The 18,893-nt window shown below is 43.7% G+C and overlaps 1 protein-coding gene across 9 annotated transcripts in view; it reads right to left on the bottom strand.

The window, feature by feature from the left end:
* Positions 1 to 18,893, bottom strand: part of fbrsl1 (fibrosin-like 1) — a 276,987-nt gene that overhangs the window by 11,645 nt on the left and 246,449 nt on the right. For 6 of the 9 annotated variants that reach the window (XM_039620498.1, XM_039620495.1, XM_039620496.1 and 3 more), the window contains 3 exons: positions 4,539 to 4,935; positions 3,586 to 3,845; positions 1,396 to 1,646 (listed from right to left, as the gene is read on the bottom strand). In XM_039620498.1, the coding sequence (XP_039476432.1) occupies positions 1,396 to 1,646; positions 3,586 to 3,845; positions 4,539 to 4,935 (908 nt within the window). Of the gene's footprint in view, positions 1 to 1,395; positions 1,647 to 1,838; positions 2,000 to 3,585; positions 3,846 to 4,538; positions 4,936 to 18,893 lie in introns of all 9 variants that reach the window. The other 3 variants (XM_039620500.1, XM_031743655.2, XM_039620497.1) reach the window with 2 other exon arrangements.

The following is an 18,893-nucleotide window of genomic DNA, read 5'->3' as shown; positions in this document are numbered from 1 at the left end:
TAAGGAATGAACAGCAGACCAGATAACAGCGTGTGTGCTGACCGAAGAATCATGTAAACGGCCTTTATGCTTATCTGACTGCCATAAATACCAGAGCTTTGATTTCTAATGTACAGGATGGGGATAATCTTGGAGCTGGGCCTTAATGGGACCACGGGCTTTTAATCAGAGGTCATGACAAGATGGATTAGATCTATTAGACTAATGGCAAAAAGCTACAAATGGGGAGCCGTCTGATTCGACTGACAGAGATTGCTGTGCATTTCAAATGATGGATGAATAGTCATAGCCTTTTTTCCTCTGTACAAATGTGAGAGCTGCCAGTGTTAAACGCCCCTCCCTCTTCCCTCCAGACTTGTTGGCATTTAAAACACGGAAGCAATTAGAAACATTATCAAAACAGTTTTACAATGATGTCATTTCCCCCCTTTATCCACAATGAGGTCATCTGACCCACTAGAAAAGCTTTGAATTTGTCATTGGAATGTATGGTTGCTTTTGGGCTTTGCACACACACACACACGCAGCAACAACTCCCTGTTACACAAACACACACATATATGTGTGTGTATATATATGTATGTATAAAACCACAAGTCTGCAGGAATGTATTCATACACACACAGATCGGCTTATTAGCACCTTTTTTATGAAAAGGCACATCTAAACACCTAAGACCTAGGAAAATAGCTTCTATAAAAACTTAAGTGTACTGAAACTCTGCAGTCCTTTCTAATAATGTTGGGATGCTATGTAAAATGTAAATAAAAGCAAAATAAAATATTTAAATATGTTAATAGAATTGAAACAATCAAAGGGCAACATATAAAATACTGAAAGTGAGAAATGTTGTCATTTGTTGAGTCATTTTAAATTTGATGTTAGCTACAATTTTAAAAAAGCTGGGGCTAAACATGCTGAAAACACATGGCTGAACACCTCATCACTGTTAATTATGAAAATGGAATCCATCCATGAACATGCTATTGCTAATTTAAAATTACAAATAAAAAAAATCTCTTTTAACATTTTACATCAGTCTGTTGAATGAATATAAATATAGTTGCTGATAATGGAAATATATGTACTTGAAGCAATTAAATTGACAGTGTAGTAAACATGCTCGTGTGTGTGTGTTTGTGTAATGGGAGGTGGCAGCCCTTATTAAATGTGATGCTTCCAGCTTGGCGTCCACAGGAAGAATGCAATAAAAAAAAAAAAAATCAAACTCAAAGTGTCAGATTTTTCTGAAGGGAGGGGTTCCTACAGCTACAGGACAAAACTGGCAAATTTGGGGGTAAAGAAAAAAAGGGAGGAGTTGATTGAAGAGGAAATTGGGAGGGGTAACAGGTGAGTTGGTGGGAAGTTACGGGAGCTTATTTTACTTATCCTCACATTTCTGGCTTGGGTACGCACCATGGGGGGTGCGGTGGGCGGGGTGAGGATGGCGGCCGGGGGCAGACTTGCGGGGAAGGGCGTGAAGGTGTGCTGGTGGGTGTGTTGGTGCTGGTGCATGTGCTGGTGTTGGTGAAACTCGGCCCTCAGGAGTGACACAGGGGCCAACGGCGAGGCGGACGGCCCCCGGCCCCGCTCTGAACTCTGAACCAGGAAACGGTTGTTCAGCTCCTGCCTCAGGAGGTCATGCTCTGCAAGAAAGGAGAGCGAGGGGAAACCCAAAAAAAAACAAAAAAAAACAAAAGAAAAGAAAAAAAAAAGCAAAAAAAAGAAAGAAAAAAAGGAAGGGGAGGGGGCGGAAGGGGGGACACAAGAAAAAAAAAAGGCACGGGCGCCCAGTCAGTCTTCACAACAAGGTAGAAGAGAAAAAAGAAAATAGTCACCTGGCATTCTCTGTTTCTCCAGCTCATGCTGTGAGGGTTTTCTACGTGGGGACTCATTGGTGGTGGTAAGAGAGTTGCCTGTGACAATGTGCCAATCAGAATCCCCGAATGAGGCTGGCAATACATGATTGGTTGGTTGAATGATATCAACAGGCTGGTATCTAAAGACAAGAAAGAACCAAGAGTCATCCCAGCAGAAAACACACACACTCTTGCCCTCTATGAGAAAGTCATTTCACAACTGGCATATTTACTGCTTATTCTGGAGACACCCATCATGTCTGGAGACATTTTCTTTTCTGATGAGATCGCCTGTTTCGATAGAATCTTTGAACATATTAACAATTGTTACAAATCACTCGTGTTTGCATGCTAGGCAACACAATTTTGGCTGTGCCAGTTGCAGACTGGCTGCTTTCGGTGTGCTGTCTCCGACCGTGGTGGCTGTCTGATTGTTAGATGACATTTACTCGTGATGCATCCAAGCCCTCCTACGACCGTGTGACCATTTTCAAATATCTGTGCTACTAGAAATGCAGATCATGTCAGAAGGGACCCCAAGTGTATTTATTTCCATTTAATATACTTTTCCACTCTGTAATGCCCAACAGTTATTTCTATGCAAGACCCTTTGTACTTTTTTCAGTTTATTGATGAGCTCTAAGTGCTTACTGCCGACTGTGTTATTAGCATTAATATCCCATGTGCTGCATAGAGTGCTTTAAAGATTCATGCAAATTTGTCATTGCAATTCACTATGCTCAGGCACTATGGAAAACGGATGTATAACTAGAGCCTGACCAATATAAGATTTTTAAAACTGACACTGATACTGGCACCGATATTGGATGATTTAAAATCCGATAGCCAGTACACAAAACATAAACAGACTTCCCAAGCATTCATTATGTGCGATTATTTATATTACCTATCACCATGCAGTTTCAAAATAATCTGGTTTTCATGTCACGACAATTTGTGGATTACTCGTTTACTCTCTGCCTGACTCTGCTCACATCAGCTGGTTGTTGTGGTATTCCAAAACTCTGTTGCCAACACAGTTTTGGAATACCTGCCTCTGATAAACAAACTATGAGGTATTAACACTCATAACATGGCGTTAACAGCATTTCTACCATCTCCTCTTTACTTAAATTTTAATTTATCAGCTGTTAAAAATGTATCGATATATCGGCAAATAGTTTAAAATATTGGGATCTGGACAAACTAAACTTTTAATAAAGGGCTAAATCCCTCACATGTCTTCCCTTAGGAATTCATGCATTGTAGAATAACTCAATAGCCTTTTTTATTAAAAAAACAAGTAAAGAATGAGCACTTACCAGATCAGTAAATGATGCATAAACACTTGATTTGTTTCAAATAATGTAATATTTTTGTGCCATTAATGGTATAAAAATCCTTGAAAAACTTTAGTAGGTTAAACACTATTTGTCAGGTTAGTATTTTGTGCATCTATAAAACCTATTTTTTAACAACTGCAATTGCAGCACGAACACAGTTGTGCAGCTAAGTGTAATTTAGCTGAAGATAAAACATACTGTAGAACCGTAACAGTGTTTGCAGTTCTTCTGTTAATGTAAAAAAAAAAAAAAAAAAATCAAAAATGTTAATGTAAAAATAAATGAAATTGAAAACTTTGTGCTGGTCCCTCTGAAGCTGTTTTTCTTTGGACTTTGTGTCTCCGCTAAAGCTATCGTGCAGCGTTTAAGGTGCGCGGCTTTACCTGGGTAGGGTGTGCCGGCGGGGTGCCCGGGCACCACTAAACTGTTGGTCGGTAAGGTCGGTGGCGGCGGCAGTGTGGCTGGGGTTGCAAACATGGCCGAATGGCGATGGGCTGGGCTCCGTAGGGAGGAATAGTGCGAGGTAGAAAGGTTGGCTATGGAGAGAGGCAATGCAGGGGCCGAGGATGGAAGCCCACTCAGGTGGTGGTGAGGGGACGGGGGTAAATGCTGTTTGGGAAGACCCACTGGACTCCTGCTGTGGCTAAAGATTCAATGTGGTACAAAGAAAAAAAAAAGCCAACATTATTACCATAATTTACAATGTTAATACAAACTGTAAATACATATTCACATACTGTGTGCTTTTTCTTGTAGGTATCTCACTGTAAGTTCAGCTTACTTTGACCAAATAAGAGTGATTTTCTAATAATGCTTCCTATATTGAATTAAAAGAGGTGAGGGCACAATCTGAAAAGATGAGGTGAAATGGGAAATCATGCTGTGTGCACTGCAGTGTTGCCCAATGAAAACAGTAAATCTGACAGCTGGTTATTGCAAGCTTGTGAGGGGGGAAAAATCAATATCCACATGAAAACAGTCAATACTGTGTGGAATATAGAATTGTCTATTGGACTAGATCATATTAATTTGGAAGTTCTGGCAGGTTATATTGTCTTCACTGGAGTGGCAGGAAACAAAGAAAGTGTTAGTGTCTGCAACACAACACTGTGAACAGGTACAAAAGGTGAAACGTGAAAGTGAAGACAGCTGTCTGGATACTGAATTTCTGTTTGCTTTCTGCTGCACTCTCTGTCGGTCTTACACACATGTCTGAGCTGGCCAGCTGAGGTTGGTGAATATGGCACTAACACAGCTGAAACGTGTGGTTTCTTTAGCAGGTTTTTACTCATAATTCTTAGCGGGTAGCCTATTTTCTATGCCCCAGTAAAAATACCTGATTTCGTGGAGGCTGCTGTACGGCAACGAGTGGTGCACTGGCCGTGCGTGGTGCTGTCGCGGCAGAACACGAGGCTCCTGGTGCGAGTGTGGGTGAGGAGGGTGGGGGTGGGGCGGTGCCCTCAACAGGGGAGGTGTAGGGACAGGGGGTGGAAGTGGCAGCTCCTTTTTAACACTGAGAGGAGGCGGGGTGGGAAGTCGTAACCTAGGAGGCTCTGAGGGTGCCGCCGCTGCAGCAGGGGCAGGGGAGCCCGTAGGTGCCGAAGCCGGGGTGGGGCTGGGCACGGGAGGTGCAAAGGGCACCTCACTGTTGCTCTGCTCCTGGCTGCGCTGGAGACCTGAGACTTTGGCTGAGCTACAAGTCTTGGACTCAGGACTCTCATTCGTTGGCACACCTGAAATGGGGAAAAAACAGTTAAAATTTAAGGAGAAACATGTTAAACTTCATCTTCGTTTGACTCAGTAACACCTAATACGTGAAAAAACTGCTCCCTCTCTGCCTTCTTAATGTTGTCCCAGTGTCTTCTGCCCAAGGTTCCTCTTGTTTCCCTCTCCCTAGGTTCCATTAAGTGTTTAATCAGGTCATTTTCATGCTTGACTATAATCAGATGATCCAATTTCTTTCCGCGATCCAGTCAGTATGAATAAATCACAGCTAATTAAAGTTAAATGTCGGCCCCCATTCAGGGCTTTGCTGAGCACACAATCTGGCATGAAATAATTATGTTTCAATTGTGTTGTGAGGAGAGATCATGGCCCCTTATCTTGGCCTCTCTGGCTCTGGCATCTTTCTATCTTTCCTTCTTGTTCTTTCAGGGGACAGGGGAAACCACAGGAAAGCACTCTGAACCCATTTTTTACCATTCATCAGCGGCCTTTTCAACAGACAAGAAGCTTTTATAATCAGCATTCCACAGAACAACGACTTTTCATACTTAGACTGTCGCAATTTAATGACTATAATTATATGCTGTTGTAGCAGGCAAATAAAAGTGGGAGAAAAAGCAGCATCTCGACACCTTTTACGCACAAAGAATCTCAAAGCACTTATGAATCTTAATGAATCAGACAAGCCAGTTGGTGATTCTGTGCTTCTCTCAGAGTTAAATGCAAAGGAAAATGGGCCACAAAAACTGTGAGCTTGAACATACGCTGGTGTGACAACTGCAACAGCAAAATCACTACTGTAGCTTCTGAGCTAATCAAAGCTGCTACTGCTGGTATTCATTTTAACTATGCACACATGCACAGAGATAGACATGCAGACAGACAGCTTGGTGGTGCCCTCTTGGTGGCTCTAATCCACAAGTGCTCAGATACAGCAGGGTTTCAGTCAAAAGACATAGCAGTGCTTCAATTAAAAAAGATCCATGGGCACACTCAACAGTAACAAAATGAGAAGAGCTGGGAGCTGCTGTCAAACCAGTGAGAACTCAACAGGCAGCCCACTAATGGAATATCCAGGCCCTATTAACAGCCTGCTTAATCTTTCAAGGATCCTAACACCCATAAAAAGGCCAATAAAAAAGCAAGGCAGGGCTTTTATTTATTTCTTTATTTCTTTATTTGTTGAGCTCCCCTTCCATTTACTCCTTACATTTATAGGAGAACTGGGGCTGGCTATGGTGTCATAATTTTCAAATGAATTCCTGGGTCCAGGCCTATATAGACCTCCAGATTTATTGGGGTCTGGGACTTGGATTAAACTGTCAGACTCTCGGTGTTATGGGGACAGAGAAAGAGGAATACTCAATGGCAAAAACACAGAGGCGGGCACACACAGACAGACAGACAAACGGAGGAGCAAATATCCACAGTCAAAATGTCGCTGTTGGGTGATGTTGCCACGGCAACCAGTTTTCCCAGACATAATGCAAAGCGAGTGATACTGAAGGAAGTCTCACTACGACCATAGAGGAAAGGGGGGGGGGTTGGGGCTTCACATTCTAAGCCAGGGCCACAGCGAGCGCCGGGTTATCTTAATGATGATTCTAATGGGCTCTAATGGAGGCAGAGATCGGCACAGACCAACACATCCCTCATTAAAATCCCTCTGAAAGCTAACTCACACTCACAAGCGCGCGCACACACACACACACACACACACACACACATATACGATTGCACGCACAATAAAACACACCCACACGTGCACACGAATGAACGGAACATGGACACAAGTTTTTACTGTTGGCAAACACATGCAACTTCATTTTAGTGAAGGGCAGAACAAAGTGAGAAAAATCAGACCGGTTTGTTGGACAAAGAAAAAGAGTTGCTTTATCCAATAGATTTTTATTGTTTGCAAACTGACTTTTTTTTTATAGGTGTATCTACCATTTTGAAAAATATACAATATGTATGCATGATAACTCTGACACAGTCATACTCCTTCATAAAAACCCTATGCTGCGTGATATTTTTCTAGAACTTGCACATCTGGATACTGGTAAGGTTTAAAGTCAGGGTGTGGCTGCTTTGACTGGCAGGTGTGCTGCCAGAGGGAGCTGTAGCTGATTTTTTTCTGCTATTTTAAGTTAGTCAAAGGCTGGACTGCATCAATTTTAAATTGAATTTAAAATTCAGTTTAATATGGCTTCTTGCGTGGCACACACAAGATAGTACTTTAGTTTTGGTGAGTAAAATACGTGCACCCATACAGTTTGTAAATGTAGCTAGCTAACCATGCTTTCCAGCCTTAGCTGATAACTTAGCACTCTGCTATGTCATATGAACAAAATGGCAGTGGCTAAAATGCTAACACACAAGCTTTGAAGTCCAAAAACTTCCACCACAAAAAAATGACTTTTTGTTTGTTTGGGTTTTTTGGTCCCATCAATGCAAAGCAACACTGCACAACTGTCAGCTGACTGTCATGCATTTCAATAAACTGCAAAAACAAAACACAAATTTGTTCCTCTTTTCCGCAGGATATGTAATATACTCTCTGAAATTACATACTGAGGAAAACAGTAGGCCAGCCACAGGCAATCATGTGAAACAAATGCCATACGAGTGCCCAAAAAAAAGTGCTGTCCTGAAGCTCTGCCCTGCAAACCTGAGCAGATGGTCTGGGTGAGTCAGACAGGTTGGAGGGCAGCCCAGTGGTGGGGGTGGCACCCCTCTCCCCTTAGCTGGGTTAGTGCACTGGGGGGGCGGGGGGCACAGGGACATTCCCTAGGGGGGTGTTGGCAAGTCTGCTCACCAGATGACATCTCATCCCACTATTGATCTTTTTATAGTTGTTCCCGTGGCCCTGCTTACTCGAGGGAATTGGGCCTCGCCCTGTGTGCACGTGCCTCAGTGTGCTATACTGTGGGCTGTGGAGTGGAAGGGGTGGAGAGTAGGGATGCAGAGACTAAGGTAGCAGACGGACAACAAGCCACTGGGATTTGTTGGTAATAACTGATGTGTCCAGAGGGGAATCTGAGGTGAACATGGTGTCGGTACACAGCTGTTCCTGCCTTCGATACCCTTAACTTGTGACCCTGTTTGTCCCTATGGAACATCTGGAGAGCTGTCACTGATCTGGTCCTCTGTGGCCTTTACGCAGCCAGATGGCCCAGATTGGAATGGCTTGGACCAGTCTGGAATTGCTTGGCCCTTAGCTGGACTGTGGCTTGCTGGTGCATAGTATACTCCCCGTGAGCAAGAGATTCCTTTAAGGCATCTTGACACTAGAAACACAACCCAGAGAAACCTAGAAGAAAAGCCTTGCACACATTTCCTCATCTTTAGAAATCATTTACTTTGAAGCTTGTTTAACTACTTTATTTTAAATACACACCTGGCTACCTGCAAATGGCCCCTGCAACCTCATGAATGAAACAAGGGCTCTAGAGAAAATTCTCATTTGGTTTCCAACTAAAACCCTCAGCAAGCTAATGCTGTGCATGCAAATGAGTGTGTTACATAAATTACCTGCTCACGGCTGACACTGATACCAGTATATACAACAGCCAGGGAAACAGAACCTGTATGCAAAAAGCCCTTTCAGATTAGATACGAGAATATGCAAAGTATCCCTATGATAAGGGGATGTCGGGGGCTTAGGTCCACTGGGTGTTCTCATTTACTAGGCAAACACTGTGGTTCACTCCCTTCATGGCTTTGCCAAAGCATAAACAGTCAGGGCAGTGATAAAATAAGGACATGAACAGACAGATATTTAAATAAAGCAGCATATCCGCCGAAAGACGTTGGAGGTTGCAGACAGTATGTGAGAATGCATACTGCCTTGATGCGTCTCCCGCTGGCTTTAGCTGACAGGATATTCTGCTGCTCTTGACGGTTGAGCTCACAATGATTTGGTTTTTGTACCTCTCTAGACAAGCAATCTGCACAGAGCCAAGGCTTAGCTCATGAGTGAGTGACTGTGGAAGATGGCTATAACAGATACTGGCAGAAGGCAGGAAACCGCAGTCTTGCCAATCAACACTTCGTTGCCGTGAGGTATTCAGTCATAGGAAACAGGCGGGGTGATTTCAACAAAATGATTTTGTACGAGAGGAACAGAAGGGCTGAGCAGTGTTGAATCATTGTGCTAATAATAAAATCATAGGAGAAATTTGCAACGGCTTGCTTTGCCTCACACTATTTAATCTGCCTCGAGCATCTCCAAACTGGTAACGAGGGGAGCCAAGGCGACATTTTTGCAAATCTCTGGGAGATGTAAATGGGGGGTGGAGGGTGGGTGTAAGAGGAGAAAGCTGGCCAAGATAGCTAAAGAGTGGGGACAGCTGACACGTTTCAATTATTTCTCTCTGTCTCTTTGCCGCGGCTCACCAAGGAGTGAATGGCACCAGAATGGGGATGGGTGTTAAGCTGTAACACGTTTACAGTCAAAGCACAGGCATAAATCGACAACCTAATGTTCATTTCACAGAGCTGGCAGCTCAAACTGAGAGATGAATCAGTTTTTCCTGCGCATATCACATCCCAATTCAATCTCGAGCCATATGGTGCAGGACACATATGCCAGTCATCCCTTATGGCACATATGCCATCGTTGTGGATGCGAGGCAAACGAGTACATCTTTAAATCGGAGGGAAAAGAGTGAGTGCGGAAACAACAGAGGTTGAGATGTTGACTGTCTAAACCCTTTTATATCATGCATGGTCCAGTGGAGCTCCAAAAGCAATGTTAAACTGTCATTAACCCCTGGCTATAATGTGTTGCTGCAAAGCGAGGCGTCTCCACGCTCGCACTTCCTTTTCTGTCAGGATCCTCCCTCCCCCAAGATGTGTCTAGCAGAGCTCATGTGCTTTGGGAAAGCCATCAGTCTCAGCTCCTTATGAACACTGCTGGGTCATCTAAGGTCAGTGCCACTGGGCTCTCCTAAATAAAAGGGTAGACATCTTGGAACTTTCAACAGAAAAACTCAAGTCTAATGGCTCCTCTGACACGGCCCACCCTGCCAGCCTGGAATCTGACCCCTTTCACTGTCACTGACCCATCCCCAACCTCCGTGACCCCTTTTCCCCTTAGGGCCACAGTGGACAGGCAGCCAACATGTGGAGAACGGGAGGGGTAACTTGAACTTTGAGGGTAGATTTTGTCTTGAAAGGAGAAGGGGGGCCTTCAGGACTTATTTGCACGACGCTGAAAGCACTAGCCTTATCATTTCATTAATTAGCATGACACGCCTGCCTGATGGACTTGAACGCCGCAGCGGCAGCTGTCTCAATTGATTATAGCAGTGGACGTGGTGCCGCAATTATCGAGGTGACTGGAGACAACGGCTGCCACTTCTAATAAAGGACTTAACTCCTGCTTCCCACATCACAGCTCAGCGGTGGGAGGACAGCGGCAGCCTCCCTGTGTCTCCCATACCTTAAAGACCTTTTCAGAATCTCTCTACAGGCTTCTGTGGAGCTCAATGTGGGCTGTAGTTCTTGAGCAGCGTGTCAGCTTTACTTAAGCTTCCATACTGCCTGAACAGTATCACTTTGGTGCCCCGCAGGAAGGCATCCTCTATTAGCCTACCAGCTGGCTCATAATCCGCAGAGAATGGAGGGGAAGGAGGTAGGAATGAAAGAGAGGACGAGAAGGAATGTAGGAGACACAAAGGCAAGGAGCTTTTTGCCAGGAAGCTTCAAGTCCAAGCAGAAATGGAGGGAGTGAGTGTGCAGCAGTGTAAACAGACCCACTGTTTCCCAGCTTCATTTCATGTACGAACATGCATGAAGCCCACATGCATCTAAGTGGATATAATATTATCTTTCAGTGCCGTACTGATTACTTCTCAATGGGATGGAAATGGTTGGGTGAAAATCCTTCAACAAATCTTAAGTGGCATGACAGTAGGCTGAAAGAGCCAGCATGTTTTTCTTTACCTCCTCCTCCATCTCTGTTTTCACTCCCCACTCTGAAAGCAAAGCAACAACTGGAAGCTGACAGCTCCTAACCATTCACCATACCTCATTCACTGTTTTGACATATGCAGCCGTTACAGTTTAGTGCAGAAAAGAGGTAGGGCAAACATCCTTGCAGACAGATCACGTTTCCAGTGCATTTTTTTAGATAAAGTGGATGAGTATCGCAAGCTGTGCTTTAAATTAAGATAGTGCCTGAGCTCCTCACCTGCTTCATGCAAATAAAGCATCTTTTTTAAAAAAGAAGATTAATAATACCCTTTGACAACCAAAAATGTGGAGACAACTAATGTTCTAAAGTCTGGGTATCACATTAGTGGGAATGACGAAAAACAAATATCCATTCATCAGTGACAGCCAGATAGCTAGACCATCCATCAGACAGCACTTTTCTTTGTCTTTTCATGCTTACACGTTGATACTGCTTCTCTAAACATTCAAGAGCCTATTGATGCTCTAGCTGTACTTGTACAGCATGCCACAGGAATTTAAAACCAAAACACTGTTGCATTTACAGTCATATGCAACCAGTTGCAACATAACTACTGCTCCAAGTTTAACATTTCAAAGTAAATAATGTGTCATGTACTTTTTTTCAGTGCAGAAAATTGACATTTTCCAAATGCACTGGTGAAATCATACACTATTAGTGCCATAAACTTCAAACTAGCTACATGCAGCTGTTTGGCATTTTGATGTAATATTGACTGAAAGTGCTAGCTTATCAAAAATATTGTTTGATAACTAAAACCAACTTCTACACTTTTAAGCCAATTGATAAGCCAGTATCACTACAATACTCCTCAGCGTAAATGAAATCTGGTCCTAAGATCCTGGCGGAGTATCTGTCTAAAGATAGTGAGCTTTGAATTGTTTGGCCTTAAGTTTCACATGTCAGCAGCCCCCCGGGGGACACGCTGTCCAGTATAGAGTCACTGGTGTCATGTCGGTGCCACTTCTATAGGAGGATCCCACTGCTGCACGGCTCCTGTAGTGCTCCCGGGTATTTAGGCTTACAGATGGAGACGCAGCAGCTGCTGAAGACGGCACTGGTGCTGCCATTTTCCCTTGTTAATGACTACATGCCAAAAGAGCTGTGCTCTGATGAGCTACAAAGCTTTTCTTCCTATAATAGTCAGAGCTTGTAATATCTGAAAGCCAATACTTACAGAAACAAAACAAAAAAAAACAAAAAACACCTCAGTCTAGTCTTGAGCGCTGTTTTTTTTTTTGCTTTTTGGGTGGGGGGTCGATAAATTACACGTCAAGGCTGATGACACACTTAAAGGACTGGAGTAGAGATGTTTGAAATAGCTCTCATTCACAGCTTAGTTAGACAAACACACACAAAAGCCTTCTCAAAAGCACTACCCTCCTTCTCCCCACTGCCGCCACAACAAGAGTGACAATTGGAGGGTGTATTAGGTTCACAAACATTCGCTGTCCTTCCTTGCACCTCATTCATCATTCTTGATTAGAGGCCAAGGAAGAGGGATAAAGTGACCCAGACCGGGGGGAGAAAGAGGAAAAGAGAGGTTAGTTAATAAGGCAGAGGGGAGGGAAGAGGGAGCAGAGGGTACAGAATCGTGTCGAGTAAACTAATGGAGACGAGGCCTGGATACTGACCTTTGAGGCTGCTGCTAACCTAAACCCAGCATCGTCTGCACCTAAACCTATGCCACACATGCAAGCGGGCGCCAACAAACACACACACAAACGAAGAATCTAGCCTCCTTTAGCCCTAGTGGACAAGGAACAACAGTTTCCAGGGCTGCTATGAGCGGCAGCATTTCACTCTGGTGTTCCAAGTGTGGAAAGTGAAGAATTGATTTGTTTGGAGTGTGAAGGCAGCGTGTCAGATTGGGGAAATGTGTGAATGTGAGTATGTCTGTGAGGAGAGGGGTGGTGCACGGTAAAACAGGAGCGAAATTGGACTCTGAAATGAGCCAAATCATTCGCAAGATGAAACAGACTACACCAGGGGAAGAAAAAAAGGAAAAGAAAAGAGAAAACAAAACAACACAGGGCCCCAGAAAAGTGTTGAGCAAGGTTTGCTGGCACAAAAAGGCAAAAAAACAAAAAGCAAACCAAACAGGCTTTCTTTCTGCTCGACATATTTCAGACAGAATATGACAAAAACAACACCGAAGGAGTTAGAGGAATCAAAATCAAACCGCCAAGTGTGTCTGACTGTTTCATGAATCCAAGTTGAAGTGGAGGCGCCACACCACATCAAACCCTGTAAATTCTCCTGAAAGCCTCCTCGCTCCCTTTAGCAGCCAGCGCTTAGATTATTGTGTGCAGCTAAAAGGTAAGTGCTGGGAGTGTCACACTTGAGAGTGTGTTTTAAGCACCATAAAGTATCAAGACCCAGATGGCTCATCCTCCCTGAAAAACATGACCACTCTACCTCGGCTCTAGTGGCACCTGCTACCAGGATTAGGCCGGCGCTACACCAACCTGACACACTAATACAGTGTGCCACAGCTGATAAGGAGCCCCAGGCACTTGTCTGCACAGTTGATGAGTCAATAACTGTATCATTAGTGATAGAGATGACCATATATTGATCTTTTCCAAAAACACGGGCAGGCGTGATTTTGATGCAATTGGTCACAGTTAGGCTTTAACAGATGTGCTCTTTGGAAAGTAAATATCAGTGCTGATAACACTGGGCTGACTCTGAAGATCGCTTGTAATAGGTTGCGCTACCAACTGTTTTTAAGATTACATTTCTGTACTAATAATGTCAACATATTCACAAATTTGTCAAGTATTTCAATATTTTGAAATGGTCACTATTACAACTGTTAAAATATATTGTAAACAGGATATTTATAATATTTTTGACTCCATATGTTTGTTTGTTTTTAGTCTGGTATCTTTACTTGGTTTAAAGTTCACAGTGATCTCACAGTTTAGTCCCTCGGTTAATACGAAGTCTGAAACAATGAGTTTTGGTGACCTTTGAAGCCAACTTTATGGGCAGGGCTTTGTACCTGATATGAACACATTAGGATATCTCCACTTTTTGAAACCAGGCAATTTAAAACTTTGGCCATGTTTAATGTGAATATTTACCACTGAGAATTTACATAAATATGAACCAAAAAGGAAAAGAAAAAAATATTTTATTCGTTATTTTTAAAATAGCTCTGATACACGATTTAATCACCTAATTCTTGTTGATGATAATCTGGTAAATAATCTGCTATACAGTACATGTTAAATCAGAGAAACAGCATTATACAAAGGTGGGAAATCTGATCTTAACAAAAGGAAAATATCAGCAAGACTACATATATCAGCCTAACCCCAGTCGATGCTGCTGGTACTCCTCTGTACACATTTCTCCGTGGGTTGTGTGACATTGGAACAATCTCTCTTGCTCTTTCCCAAAGCAAACAACAGTGAAATCCCAGTCCTGCTGCTCACCCTTCAACACAGCAGTACTAACCCAACAGCCAGAAAGGCTGGAGCCCATGCTCAGCTGAATGGGGTATTAGAGTCAGTCAGAGGTCATTAGGGGCCCCACCACCAGGGCCCAGTGCAGGGAATTCACCGGTAGCCAAAAACAACAGCCAAACAGATGACCGCTTGAATATTGGAGGAGACTACACTGTTCATGTTCCCTTTTTTTTAACCTCCTCTGAACTGTCCAAAATGCAGGGTGCTCTGTCTCGGTGAATTACTCCCTGTCTGTTAACAAACACTGGGACGATTAATGCTGCTCTTTCCTGGTGAAATGCACAAACAAGCCTTTTCTCAGGAGTGCGTATTGGGTTACATCTTTCACCATGTGTTGAGTTCTAAGCTAATAGCTAGGCTCTATCGCAAACCCCTCCAGACCCAACCCTCACTCAAGCTAGCCCAAGCCTGTGGTTTTACTTGTAGACACAGTGGCTCTGATAAGCCACTGACAGAAACATGGGTACTAATATGCTACCAGTGAAAAGGTAAGGGGCTATGAATACCGAACAAACACTGGAGGCGGACCACCCACCTGGTTATACTTGGGAAATACGTTACACAGCAGGATGATACTTCTGTTTGATTTGGGATCGTGTTTACTGGGTTCACCTCCTTTCACCCCTAAATTCTCTGGCACGTTCTTCTGATACTTGGACGTCCTTCGTCTCTCATGGAATCTGGAGCATTTTACATCCGTTTTGTGCATGTTGATGGTTTTTCCATCTTTATAAGGCTGTGTGAACTGATCCCAATGCATTACAAGCATGTTTGTAATATCCATCTAGGCTGCTGACTGTCCCCCTGCCAGTGATTGTACATTATCCAAGTGTCATGTTTGGCCACAATCACCTACCATCTGGCTTTGTCAATGAGTGTTACAGCCTCATCTGCAAACAACATTGGCTCTGAACCTCTCAGCACAGATGAGCTTAAAATGCACATAGCGAAGAACTGGGATCTTCAAACAAATAAAGGGTGGGGTGTGGGGATGTGGGTTGTGTGTGTGTGGGGAGGGGAGGACCCACTCTCGTTAGCAGAATGACTGGAGTTGAAGGATTAAAAACAAGAAAACCTGCAAGTGATCACAGGCGACACGCTTTACATTTCAGGCCTGACAGCTGTGATAAGACGCTGGTCATGTATTCTCATAAGTAAACAATGAAAATGCCTTCCACAATGCAGCTGGCTGTTGTTTTATTGGAGGAGAAGGATTAAGATTAGATAGAAGATGTGATGAGAGCTGCTGCTGCTGTATGGACTTATCCTCTTTATATTCTTCTCTTCCTCTGGAAAAAAAACAACAGCCACAAAAACCACTGAGCCTACATCCATTTATTATGTTTTTTCTCTGCTGAGACAAGACTCGACCTGAGCTGTGCTAGTTGGCCATCGGGGGACGCATCAGACCAAAGTATGACTACTGTGGTTAGCTTCAGCATGCTAGTTTGCTGCTGCTTAAATTAAATTCTCTGCAGGGTCTGAATGTTAACATTTATATAATAAATCAACCAGTTTTGTCAAAACAATGGCAATTTTTTTTGTTTTAGCAATTATACACAATGCTATGTGTGTGTAGCTGAGGTACAATAGTTTATCTGATCTGAAGAGACAACACTGAAAAGCTGTTCTTTGTACTGAACCCCAAATGTATTTGGGGGATTTCGAGGCTGTAATGTTAAGCACACTGACATCTTGCACTATTTTCACTCTGACTTGACCTGTAAGATGAGAAACACAGCGTCTGTCCGCGTTCAAGCCAAAACGCTCGTAATGTCCCTGACAACGTATCCTAAAATTCCCTCACGGCCTTTAGTGATTTTGTAATTGCTCCCACTCTACAGCTAAAGCTGAATCCATACTCGGTCAATAAACACAGAGGCACACAATGGAGCCTAGTCATACAGCGTTCAACATGACTTCCATTTTCTCTCACAAAGCTGATCACCACCCGTGGGTTCACTGACACAGATGACAGGGACCGATAGGACTGACTGACAGGTGTCAAGCATCCTGACGTGTCATGGCTGACACAGACAAGAGAGAGTTTCTGTTTCAAGAATGAAACTTAACCAGCAGTTACCAAATGCTCTAAAGGAAGGCAGAGTTAATATTTCATGCCCGCTGGGCGATTTGCACAGAGCAGACGCTTTTCTAATGGACATAACAGAGGCCACAGAGTGCACAGGGGGTTTAATGACATACCAGAAATGACTTTACAAGGCAGCTAATTGCCACGCATACAAAATCAAGACAGTCTTTGAAAACAGGCAGCTCGTAAAAGGCGACACAGTCTGAATTCACTGGCTGAATGATGCGAAACCAAACCAAATTCCATCCAGTCAGCTTTTCAAGGTGCCAGACCACAGAGGGGTTGTGGGTAATGTGGACTGGTCCCTTTGACTGTCTGCCACTCTACATGAATAGTACATGACTGTGTAATCATAATTTAAAAAGCCATAAATATTGAAGAAGAATTAAAATAATTTATGGAACAGAGCAGTGTGACAGGATGTATGCGAGTGCGCGTGTGTGTTGGAGCGTTTTGTCTCCTTCCACTTCCCTCTCGCAGTGTCCGCTGAACGATGGGCAGCAGCGGTGCAAACTGGGAATTCTGTAATTGCTTTTTCTGTCCCTGAAGCAGACCTTCCTGCTTTAAATCAAAAAAGGCAATCTCTGTCAGTAATGGCTCAATTAATAATTAAACATGTGTCTTATCTCCGCTGAGCTCCCCCTATTTATTTTCATCTTTCCGACAAGGATGGCTGCACAAACAGCATTAACACTATCAATAAAGGGAGCATTAATATCGCCCCTTTTCTCTGAAAACAAATCACTCATAAGCTGTCCTATGGCTGTTTACAGAAATAACCCACAGACTGATAAAGAAACAAGTCGTGTTTTGGTTTTATTCCCCTGAACTCAGAGTGCTAGCTAATCTCTCTGCTTTCTGTATCCTGCTCTGAGTTCATGCTTTTTAATATTTAAAACAAATCCAGAGACATGGAAGCTTCTCTTCAAGCTCAACAAGTGATGCGGTGTTAGAGGCAAAAGGGACGGCTCGTTGTCAAACATGAATGTATGGTGACGGATATGGGGGCGATACCAGAAACTGTTATTTCAACAACAGGAATATCGGTCTTGCGGATAAAGAAAGCATTTCCTGTCTGGAATTAGCCAACAAATCAAGTTAGGTACTCGACGTGAGCTTCACCAGGCTTAGATTCCACAGCGGTGATGGCTGCTTTTCAATTCCAGAGCTTGCTGATCTGGATGGAGCCTTTGCAGCCCTTATGTTTCCCAGCGTCACGTCTGCCCTGCAGTCATCTAGCCTGCCTGTTAGCCAGTCAGCCACACTCTCTATCTAACTCCACTCTATCCTGATTCAACGGGGGCGAAAAGCTGATTAGCTGGTCAGAGGGTCAACCTCCATTTATTATTTAATGGGTGAGAGCCTGCAAACAGTCAGGCTGGCCGCCGAGGTTAGTGATACATTACACTGACCTGGCCAGAGGAGAGCTGCTCAGGCGAACACAAACATGCTCTCTCATCTACTTCACTATGCCTGAGCTGCCCTCAATCCCCTGCCCCTGACCTTGCTGCTCCCTTTCCAATCACCCATCCTTCCTCCCTTCTCCGGCATTCAGAATGCAGCAGGTGAGAGACTGTTTCATTTTTATGTAAGTTTTCACTGTAGGAGCGGGCCTATTGCTCTGTCTGGCCGAGGCAAGAGGAGGAGGAGGCGGAGGTAGAAGAGACCATAGCTCTTTTATTGACATGCAGCAAACATCAGTGGTGGAACAAAGGCCACTCAGCACCTATTGAGAGAGCAGGCCTGCAGACAGGGTGGTTGATTAGCGATTCGACACAGGGACCTGGACTGTGTAGCACATAATGAGAGCTTAGGGAGCAAGCCATGAGCCGATGGGGGAAGGAGGTAGCGGGCGGGCTGCGGATAGAAAGGGGAAGAGGCAGGGCTCCACCACAAGGAATTGATTTCCTTCAAAAACAGACGGATGTATGAGTAAAAATGCGCCAAAGGAAAAAAAAAGCAAAAAAAAAAAAGAGGCAAGGGTAGGGGTACATCCTAAATCCTTAAGCTACAGCAGTGGTAATGTGTTTATATATAAACAGTTAGAGGATAAGCCCTAAATCCACTGCCAAGCTAAATGGTTTATGAATCTTTTTTTGTTTGTTTATTTCTATGTCAATTAACCAAATTGGTCCGACATCCCTGATGAGCAAGAGATCAAAAGTGAGTTAATGCTGCATGTCCAAAAGCTTCTTTCTCCCCGAACATTATAACCTCATCTTCACCTCTCACGTTGCCTCAGAGAGATGTTAGCCGAGATGTGCATCATGGCAGTTTGTGTGTGTGTGTGTGTTTTTTCTTCTCTTCCCCTACACGCTCTCCTCTTCCTTTGTTCCACTGGTCTAATCCAGTATGTGTGGGCCGGTAAGTTTAATGGAAACAATTTATTAAGTCCGGCTTAAAATGCCATCTGCAGCT

Source organism: Oreochromis aureus, linkage group 12, assembly GCF_013358895.1.
Source record: "Oreochromis aureus strain Israel breed Guangdong linkage group 12, ZZ_aureus, whole genome shotgun sequence".
NCBI classification, from domain to species: domain Eukaryota; kingdom Metazoa; phylum Chordata; class Actinopteri; order Cichliformes; family Cichlidae; genus Oreochromis; species Oreochromis aureus.
The sequence above is the reverse complement of the archived record's forward strand: the minus strand, read 5'-3'. Positions and strand labels throughout refer to the sequence as shown.